We start from the raw sequence: 11290 nt of genomic DNA on the forward strand, positions 1-11290 counted from the left end.
CGGCGATCCTTTTTTGTTGGACGTAGTATCTCTCTCTCTCTCTCTCTCTCTCTCACGCTGCTCGCAAAGAAGAGAAAGATCCCGGCCGTTTGATAACCACGAGGACACATCGCCACCTCGGCGCGACGATCGTAAAACTCGAAGCCCCCCTCTCCGCCCCGCAGGTAAACGCGCGGCCCATTTGAGTTGCCGCCTCTATGCCACCGGACGCAACTTCTCGAGCCCGCACTCATGCGACTGAGCTTTACACGCATCGTAAGCGATTTGGAGCCGAGTGCTGCTCACGAGTATACGTGTGTGGCGAGTTTTTTTTGTTTCGCTCCTCTTTCGAGATGATACGAGGCTGAGTTATTACGCGAGAGAACATTAGGCGGCCGATAACTTTTTACAAAAAGAATATCTGTAAAAATTTTTCATTTATAAATAAATAAAAATTATTAAATCATTTTAGTAATCACAAAATTGAGATAATTAAGCTGGATCACTTTTAAATAAAAGATATAATATGATTTGTTTTTTTTTGCGTAAGAGTATCAAAAAGTAGCAAAAAAATCGATAATGCGAGAGACTGAAGAAAAAAAACATACAGGCATCTCGAAAAAACGAGACTACCGCGTTTTTATCGCGGAGGTTTCGGAGCCAATGCTCTCCGACCAAAATGAAAGAAGAAAAGCGAGAAAGCGAAAAGTAGGCGAAGACAAGCGTCAGAAAGATAAAAAAAAGATATCGCGGTTCTCGAGGGTTGTAGTCGCTGGCAGTTGGGAGCGTGTATCGTTCAGGGTGGTCCAGCGCGATGACATCGGTTTATTAATCGGTCAAGTGTGGCGGCGCGCGCTCACTCGCAAGAATGCGTGCTCTCTCTCTTCCTCTCTCTCTCACTCTCTCGCCAGCGTCGGTTTTTAATGCTGCCGCTCGGTCGCCGCGAGGCCTTCCACTATAATACTTTTATGACGAGTCGAGAGCGTCTGTATGGCCGCTTACTCGCGCGCGAAACCCGCCACTTGAAGCTTTTTCTCGACGATGCGCTTGTTTTCACGAGCCGTCTTATTCGCAACGGCTTGTGCTAGAAGTTACGCTTATTTAATCGATCATGTTTATCCGCTTCATATGTTTGTTTAATATTGCGGGCATTTCGGACAGCTTAGGCGAGGCAAAACGTAATTTCAATGTCTTAACAATAGATTAATCAAAATAGTTAGTTCCAAGTACCATCCATGTCTCATACGTGATTGATTATAATCTTAATAAAATTATCAAAAGCGAAAGAATGCAAAAAGACAGGAAGATCAGTAGCAACTGTTGAAAAGATCAGTTGTCGCATAAGCCTGGATAAATATCGGGCGTCATCATAGCGAGGTTATATAGTCGCGCGGCCCCGAAAACAAACGTTCCGCCCGCCGAAATTATGTTAATTTATTCCGTGGCATTCGCGCGTGGAGCCGCCGGAGTGATGCTCTCCCACATAAATTTTTGCTTTTCTCTCTCTCTCTCTCTCTCTCTCTCGTAGCCAGAGGACCAAGAAAAGAGAGAGAAAGATCAGGCGAGTACTGCATGAGCATTGGGTCACGCATGTTTCGCACTATTTACAGAATGCGATTTATGGAGGTATCCGCGAATGGCGAGCTAATTAAAAGCATATTTTACCTCCTGAATATGCATCCTATTATCTGTCCTTTTCTTTATATTTATCTACGATCGATCTTGTTTCGCTCTGCCGTATATATTTCTCTTGCTGCCGTTGCTGCTCAGGTAGCGCGCGCAAAAGCTTTTTTCGGCCGCCGAGTGTCTCTCGCTCGCGTCCATACTTTTTTTTTGGCGCGCCCGCGCTCCTTGTGCCATACAGCGTAACAGGGAATGTTGTCTGTCGTGAACTTTAACTACTGGAGATCTGGCTGTGAGATATCGATGACATTTGTAGAAAAAAAGAGAGGCGCCTCAATTTTGTTCCTTTCGATTTGCTTATTCAATGTCATATCGCTCTTTCTTGTAACGCTTATGAAGTCATTTCTAAATTATTAAATTATAACTATATCATTCTCATTAAGGCAAGTAAGGCAAACATGAAAAAAAAAAGAATTTAATTATTATTGAACTGAAATAAAATGTTGGAAAGATGAAAGACGTATAGCACTTTGCGCGAATTGAAATCCAATATGAATCAGCGGATAGCGCAAAGCCAAGAAGTTGACGTAAATGCAAGATCAATTGAAAACTATTCAAATAATTGCTTCTTAATGTCTCTCCCGTCGAATGGTTGGCAAAGACTTATCTCGATTAGAACCTCATCAAAGCGCGATCATCGACATTACATCATTCTCGACTTGGCCGGTCTGCTTTGGTTGGTCGCGGGAGAGACAAATCAGCACGAAGCTCACGTAGCGCGATCGCGCAATTTGCCTGGATTCCCGATGAAATCGGCATGAGAAGAAAAGACCGGTGCGAGAAACCAGAGTTCTAATGAAGGATAGCCGGCTTCTTGCTTCACACACACGCGTGCAGCACAGGATGCACGCCTGCACCACCGTACACCTTCCACCTGTTCCGAGAGAGAGAAAGAGAGAGAGAGAGAGAGAGAGAGAGAACGAACGCTCGCATTCCACCTGTGTGTGTGTATATATATCTATGCATTCACCGTGCACAAGTTCGCCTGATTATCGGAGGTCACCGATCCCGGTATTCCATTCCGACAGCGTGTGTATGCGTAAGCTTGTACGTGGCCCGAAAAATTCTGCTATCGTTATTTACCAGACTTTGTTCTACATAAACTCGGAGCGTTTTCTTCTCTTGTCCTCTCGTCTACGATACAGCTATTTGCTGTGGTAAAAAGTGCATCGCATCATTAGTCTTATGACGTTTGTCAAAAGTAGCACGAGACGCACAATCGTATTTTACTCCATTAATATTTCTAATTAACGAGCGACAGTAACGAACCCTTTTTCCGAGCGACGTACGCTTCTTCTCGCCCTCTCCCCTGTCCTGCTTCTCACAAAAAAAAAACAATACATCACGACGCGTCCCTTTTTTTCACGCGCGCAAAAAGTGCAGTATATATATACGAACCCTTTGCATAGAGTGCGCCTCGCGGTCTGACAGTGTCTGCACGTGCCGAAGCGATTTCCTGCTGCGACACCCGCGACACGGACGTACGCGCACAGGTGAAACTTGCAAAGGCCTCGAGCGCTAGCTCACAAATAAACGTTACGGCGGGGACGCGCCGCGCGATTGATCGATCTATGCCGGCTGCTGTAGCTGCCGCTTGCTACCGCTTTGCGAGCAAGAAGTGCCGCGAATTTATTGCCGCTAAATTGGAAAAGCTGGGCGCCGCTGCTGAACGCGACACTCTCGCTGCTAATCAGCGTGTGCAACGATAGTAAAAAAAAATGCCGTCTTTGGAGCAGATGATATTGTCGAGTACGCGCGTCCCTGTCTCAATGCGTGTCCGTTGAATCTTTTGAAATGTGATCGTTTCGCGTTGTTTGTTATTTTTATAACTCGGCTGTTAGAGGATAAAATACGGCAAATAATTTGCATATGTCGCGTCACTTGAATATTTACCAATTGAGTTATTTGAGCGTAGCCGAGTAGCGTGTAGAAGCAAGATTGATAGATTAAAAAGACGTGTGGACTCTCATTCCGAAAAGTCTTCAACACGCGTCAATTCCACACATCTCAGTAGGAATGCAAACGATTTGCTTAGAAAATCTGTTTGAAAGAAACGCGCGAGTGCGCTATTCCACACTTTTAATCGACGGCCGCTGTGCGGTGCGCATCAAGCGTAGCTAAACGGCTAACACAGTCGTACCAGCTTTTAATGGAAACGAGTTCCTAGCTTTCCGGACTCTGCTCTTCGTTTAGGGCGATAGATACGATCCACTTTCTTACGGCCATTACCGCTCTCATCATGGTGTTATATCGTAGGTTTGGACCGAGGGTCTGACCCAGTGATGGCCTTTACCGACTTTTCGATATAATTTATTGCCCTGCAGGTGGAAAATTTTTGGGACTCGCCCAGCAGACATTTTTCTGTCTAGATCATCATCTTCATATTGACATTAATATGCAAATTCTATAGCTCCTAAAATATGTAAATGAGAAGACATTTAAGAATGATATTTGTGCCGACATTAGACTCTTTAACCTCCGATCGTTCAGAATAATTGCGTAACAGTTATCATAAAATTCACTTGGAATATTACAGCTATAACTGTTTCTTATATTTGGCGAAAACCGGAAAGGTCTCGACAACACGTCTAAAAAAAAAGAAATAAGAGGAAATTGCATATACACGGCAACAGCAGCGCAAGAAAAAAGTTAAAACGTCACCATAAATTCTCAAAGAGAGCTCCCAACAACAACTGTAGCAGCCATGAACATAGCCCCGGACGAGCTCACCGATGAGATTCCGAAACGTCTGAAAGAATGCAGTTCCGGTAAGCTGCGAAATTCCAACACTACACGCACACATATACACGCACAGAGCGATTTATATCAGTCGGGTCACATCAAAACTCGGCGTGTCTACAAGACTCGTTATCAAAGCATCGCGCGCCTTTGACTCGCGCGCGCATTTGCCGCACGTGGCGCGAAAATAATACACAGGCATACGCGCGTGTGCAGAGCAATTTGCGCCCTTTGCGCGGTTCGTTCGCCTATGGATTAATGAATTGGCGGTGCTCGCGAACGAGCGCGAGAGAAGAAGCGGATCGGCGGCGGTGTGCGGCTGGAACCGTGAGAAAGCGGGTCGATCGTTCGTCCTTTGAATTTTTGCAGGAGCGCATTTGCCAGAGGAGGATCGCCGTGGCTATTAATTCACCGAGGACACGCGCGCGCGTTCTCGCGCAAGCGCGGCAAAGAAGCAAAATGACCGACGGGTCAGGCCCTAAATAAAGGGAGGGAACGTTTAAATAAAAGTAAACTCGTGTTGCCGCCGTGCCGCCGTGCCGCCGTCGCCGCACAGCCGTGACTCCCGACTCTTCTGTATATATCCTTCCCTCTCCTCCATCTCTCTCTTTCGTGTCCACTCTTTTATCTTCGTTTCCCTCTTTCTTTTACTCGAGAGAGCAAACTTGCTCTCTGATCAAGATCGCGCTTCGAGAGAGCCTCTTTTCTCACTATATGCACACGCCGCGCATATATGATCGTGTATTCGATTCACACCCCTTCGACGATAGCCGATAATTGAAATTTATATACACTCGCCGATTTAGCCGCACGCTCGTGTATTGTGTTTCGCGCGCGAGGATGGCTTCATTCTGTACGAGGAATCTTCGCTCGCGATCGCTTTCGAAACATTCGAATCATCGCGAGAGCGTCGCGTACGTATTTCTAATTAGCCGCGACCTCGGCGCACTGACGATTTTCACGCTGACCAATTGCCGAGGAAAACGTTGCGGCCTGCATATAAAAGTCCAACGACCGAGCGCCGCTCAATTTATTAGACGCATTCTGCGATATATTTACGGAATAATTTATTAAAAGTGCGCACAGTCGAAAGCTCGCAATGTTGCTCATCAGGTTGCGACGCCGCGTCGGTACGATTTAACAGCCGCAATACGTTACGGTGCGCGTGTCGCATGCGCGCGCGTGCACGAAAAATGACGGCGGCGCGGCGGCCGATTTTATATGCGTGGCGACTGCCTCGGCGAGAGCTTGAAAAAGAAAAAGCTCGTACAATTAAAAGCTATTAGCCCGGTCAAAGCGCCGATAAATCGCGCGCGATCTCTGTTATTAATCACAACTTGAGCATCTATTTATCTGCACGGCCCGATCGCGCGCCTTTACACACGTGCGTGCACTTAATTAATTGAATTTATCGAGGGTTCTGCAATGAGAGGAGGCTGTGATCATCTGACAACATAATCGCCCTTGACAACAGAATGGTCGAATAAATGTCGATGCCGTTGGGGCGTGTGAGAAAAGAAAGCCCGCAATAAAAGGCGCGCGCACGCGAGAAGGGCGCGGAACGAACAAGAGAGAGAGAAAGCACGCGGTACACGCGCACATATATATATATGTAAAAGGGACGGAGAAAAGGTAGGAGATGAAATTCGGAGGAGACCCGCACTCGCGAGCGCGTCCGCACATATAACTTCTCCTGCAACAGAGATAATATAATATGAGAAAAAAAGGGGGAGAGAAACGATCCTGCGGATAACGCGGTGGTGCGAGGAGAACGGAAAGGTTAGAGGGCATCTCGCGCACGCACAATGGACGACGAGATTCGCCCGGCGAGATTAAAATTTTACAAATTTTTAAAAGTAAAGGATGTGCTCGATCACACTGCGTCAGTCTTTTTCATTCACAAGGCGCAACGAGCTTGGCTCCTGCTCGTTTTTGCGCTAACGTCCGATTGCTCTTCTTTTCAATTGTATTATTATTATTACTACTATGTAGAACAAATCTCTTTTTTGGCAGACTTCGACGTTCATTACGCGCTATTATCGTTCTATATAATCGAGGTCACGTAATTACGAAATTACCTTGTACCGACATATCAACTTTAATTTGCTTTTTCTCGCTACGAACTCGCGAACATATCACAATAATGTTTTACAGATAATTACAGACAATAATTATCCTTTTTATTTGACCAATTTTATATGAATAAAGAATAAAATCCGCGATGAAGTTGACGCGACAGCACAGCCTCTACTATGTATAAAGTCATGAGCGTAGAATTCTCGAGCATTAAAATGACGACGTCCTCAGGCGCGAGCGGAGAAACTTCCTGAAAGACGTCCATCGATGTCGCAACGAGCCAACTATTTCCGCAAAACGCGGGCGAGGCCGTCGTCGTATAAGAGCGATGCTGCCGTCGCAGCCGCCACTGGAATTCGCACGCTCAGAGAGCACCGAGTGAAATGTCCTTTATGTATACGCGCAGCGGAGCCGCTCCAGAATCCACCACGTGACTTTCTTCGTGCATGGGCTCATGGAGACAATCGTTTAAACGAGGATTTACGCGTGCGATTCGCGTCAATTATCGCGCACGCCTCGCTTCAAGGATTCTTTATTGCGCTTTCGTCTTGTCGGTGCAGACGACGACCGATTGCGCACAGATAATGAGCTTTCGATCCTTTCGCGAGTGGGCGTCTTGCTTACGGTAAGCGCGGCTCGTTTTAATCCTGCGTGTCTCGTAGCATTTTTTTTATGATTAGCAGTTGTGGCCGAGTAATCAATTATTTGTTCGCTCCCTACCATTCGAGACCGACAAGATCACCGTACTTTCAGAAACAACGTCACCAAGATAATTATTTTAGATAGCAAATGTTACAGATATGGCGAGAGCAACTGAAACCGAACCGCTGATGATTAATTTTCTTTGCACCGTTATCCATGATGTCAACTATTGCCTACTAACCGACGAGTTTACGGTGGGAAAGCGCGCCAGCCGATAGCATAAAAGAAAATCATTATCCACGCTTGTTTCCAATTGATTTTATAACGTGCAAACTTGGCGATTACACGAACCGAATAAAGATTATCCCATTACTGAGCTAACGGTTGGCATTTATGATAATTAGACGTAAAACTATGCGGAATTAATTAATATCCTGCAGAGCAAGTGAAAAGAAGAAAAAAAGGATGGATGACACTCGCTGTTTAACGTAACAATAGGATTACGAGATAGCAGGCTAACGATACCCGGCGCCCGCGTGTTTGTTCGCTGAACAGCGGCAAAAGGACCGACGTGGAGACCATTATAGAGTGCTATAATCCTATTCAGGCTGGTAGATGTCTACACCTGCTACTCGTCGAGGATTATGATTTATCGCTCCGTGACCGGACCGGAGCTAATGCGATTGGCTTCTTTTTCCTATTATAGTGGCGCGCTGCAAATTATAGACTCCGGCAGCACCCTTTCACCGTCCCACAGTGTCAATAGGATTATGCAGAATGAGCGAGGTGCTTTGACTCTATCAATTATAAGCCTACATCTATAAATATGTATGTCTAACTTTTCTTTTTTTCATGTTAACAATTTTATTTTTATTTTCAATTTTGGTACATTGCTAGCGAAATAAGTTATCCGACATTAGGTTTGAGGAAGCGATTGCAAGAATAAGCAATTTAGCTGTAATGCCATGATATCAGTTCATTCAATTGAAAAAGTTAAGAAAAGATCGCGTGCTAAGAACAGTGATTTTCACGTTTATCAGAAGCTATTTTTAAAGGCTGCTTATGTCATTCGATTGCGGATGTAGTCACTGTTCTATTAAATAAAGGTGATTTAGAAAGGAACGGAACGACTTGAAAATCACGTTACTCATCGTCTAGTTTCTCGAAAAACCAAAGATTGACCGTGGCAGTTTTGCAATTCCCAAATGGTTCAAGGACGGAACGGAGGAGCTCCGATCGTCTGGAAACGCACTATAAATTGACTCACTGGAGCCAATAACATGCATGCACCCCGATGCATCAGCGGTCGACGGATGCGAGGAGCGCGCGCGGCAATCGCCGAAAAGCAAGTCAGCAAAGCAGAAAACTTACCCTGTCGTACTGATGAGTGGGCACGGCAGTGGAGAAGGGCTGAAAGGGCGCGGGCCTTGCAGGGCTGTGGTGGGCCGCGTGGGGATGATTGCCGGCGTGAGCGACGGACGGGTGGGGGGCCGCGTGTGGATGGGGCGGCGCTGGCCTCTGGTAGAGGTACGGGCAGTATTGATACATAACCTCGGAGCAGCTCATCACCCCCCTCGGCGCCGCGGCTGCCCCAGCTGCTGCTTGCGATCCCGCTGCCGCTGGCGCTGCTGTTGGCCCCGCAGTCGGCGCCGATACTAATGCCGCAGCCGACGAGCCGAGTTCGCCCCCAGCTCCAGCACCTCCTCCTCCGCCGCCACTCGGGTAACCGTACGTCGCAACTGATGCCACCCCGACACTCGCGGGGTACTCGGCGAACGACCGGCCACCTCCCCTCGGACGTGCTTCAGCCAGCTGTCAATCGCGACTACTTTGGCGCACCCGCGCTACCCGTCGACGACTGCAGTCACTGGCTCGCGCGCACCCCTTCAGTCAGTGTCTCGTCGCGCACTCTCAACGACAACCACCGCCACGGGAGCAACTGTCGTGCGGAATGACGATGACGAGCCTGGAGCGGAGCATCGGCGTGCACGCTGCGTGGACGTGGACGAGCACAGACTGAGGCGAGCGAACGAGCGAAATCTCTTTCTCTCTCTCACGGCCAGTCCTGTCTTTTTCTACTACTACTATTCCGTCTGCTCTATCTCTCTCGCTCGCTTTACTGGTCGCGCGGCCGCCGCTCGCAGCAGCGCAGCAGAGACACGTACACGCAGGCCTCTCGAAAGAGAGGGAATCCCGACGGCGGCAGCCGCAGTTCAACCCCAACGCTGGCTCCGCCTACCCGCTATACCTAGCGGCCAATCGTAGCGCGGACGAGCGGCGTCCAATACCAGCGCGGCCACTCCTATTCGTGCCCAAAGCATGTACTCTCTCTCTCTCTCTCTCTCTCTCTCTCTCTCTTCCTCTGTGTATTGATCCCACAATGAACTCTCAAGCCTCGCCAAGCTAGCTCAAGCTTTTTCCGGGCCACAGCTCTCTCGTCGGTATTAAGAAGTTCGCCGGCGCATAATGAGTCTTCATTAACAGTTTCGCCCTGGCTTCATTTCCCAACTCTGCAGTGGAGCCTCTCGACGCCCAAGTTTTGCACAAGTCCCGCGTCAAACGCCTTTTTTGCTCTGCTCTTTTGCTCTTTTTTTTTTGTTTTATTGTTTCAAGAGCGTCCTATCATCAGAGTTGCCGCCGTCGCGGACGAGAGGCGAGTGCTTTTTGGCACGCGCATTTGGAATCGCAAATGAGAGGACGAAAGGCTGAGCGGAATAAGTAACGAGATTGCCGACGCCTCGTTGCACTTCATTTCGCGCCTTTGGCGTCTTATTTAATGCGCCCGACGAACATTTGCCGATTTCAATGAGGCTTTTTTCAATGCACGACAATTAATTAATGAGTTCCTTATTTCTCCTTCGGTTGAGACTCCTTCAAATGGACTGCAGTTAAATTCTTAAGTCTCTGTCCGTTCAAACTATTATGGATACAGAATTTCTGTTGCACGTATTTAGTAAATATCTCATATTATTTGCTTGTTCAAGCAACTAAGAATAAAAATTAGATGTCGACCGAGTGCCGCCTTCGCACCAGTTGATGAATCTAATTTTCAAGGATTTTCTCATTTTCATAGGTTGTATGTCAACTATATAAAAATCCAAAGTTTCAATGTTCTTCCACATACAAATTTTCTGATTCACGTGACAGCGCAAGTTTCATTATGTTTTCAGTATCAAATGCTCCATGCGCCTATTAAAACTATGCCAATAATTGTTTTGAAGGCCAATTTAAAACAATTTAACTTCACAAAAATTATTCAAATTTTATTACCAAAATCTATTACAAACTAAAATAAACCATCAAATATTAAAAGTAAGATCATTTTCTACTTTTTTTTCTATTACATTCACATTTTATAGTTTATTTCAGTTTCTGATAGTAACTTTTGTAAAACATATTACACCAAAGGAAATTAGAAGGAGTATTTGAACAACTATTTTCATAGTATTAGTACATGATTTTGAAATTAAAAAAATTAAAACAGGTTCAACAATAGCCTAAATCTTTGATATTTTACAAATTTTACATGCGCAAAGTTTCGTAGGCTAAATCTAAGAATGAAAGAAAATATAAATTTTCAGTAGAAAGCTCGTGTATGCCAGAACGCTTTATTTTTACAATGTGTAAATCATTTGAGTATAAATTACAGAAAATTTTAAGCCTAAACAAGACACGTCGCAAAACAAACATCGAATCAGTTACAATTAAACATTTTTTTATATCTCCCTTCCGTCAGATCAAAATTTATAAAATTAAATGATACGAAACGTACAGGACGAATGCTTATTTCATGCATATTAATATAATTAATAGTTGATAAATTATGATAATAGTAAGTTAATGATAATTCTGAACAATATCAGTGATTGAAATTGTTACTTCGATTTTGCCAATACCGATGATAAGAAAACATTTTTTTGCATGTATTATGTAACGTTATCCATGCATTGGAGCAAACGGTGCAGTTTTTATTAATATATTTATATTGTACATATAAGAAAGTGTCCTATAGAATTTTATACATCATTTGATATCAATATTTAATTTTATTGTTTGCTCTTGATTTTTACACATAGAATTTATGGAAAATAATTTTTAATTCATGTTATAATTGTAAGTGGAACGAAATCTCGGACCACGATTTTTGGATAAGTTTTGAAATTCTACTTTA

The 11290-nt window shown here is 45.2% G+C and overlaps 1 protein-coding gene across 1 annotated transcript in view; it reads right to left on the minus strand.

Moving 5' to 3' along the window:
• Window positions 1-9275, minus strand: part of LOC131670361 (protein vestigial) — a 47341-nt gene extending 38066 nt beyond the window's left edge. The window contains exon 1 of the mRNA XM_058945898.1: window positions 8491-9275. Within this exon, the coding sequence (XP_058801881.1) occupies window positions 8491-8685 (195 nt within the window). The 5' untranslated portion in view covers window positions 8686-9275. The remainder of the gene's footprint in view (window positions 1-8490) is intronic.
• Between the last annotated feature and the right edge of the window lie 2015 nt (window positions 9276-11290).

The sequence above is a fragment of the Phymastichus coffea genome, unplaced genomic scaffold (assembly GCF_024137745.1).
Source record: "Phymastichus coffea isolate CEN01 unplaced genomic scaffold, Cenicafe_Pcof_1.1 PCOF00109, whole genome shotgun sequence".
NCBI classification, from domain to species: domain Eukaryota; kingdom Metazoa; phylum Arthropoda; class Insecta; order Hymenoptera; family Eulophidae; genus Phymastichus; species Phymastichus coffea.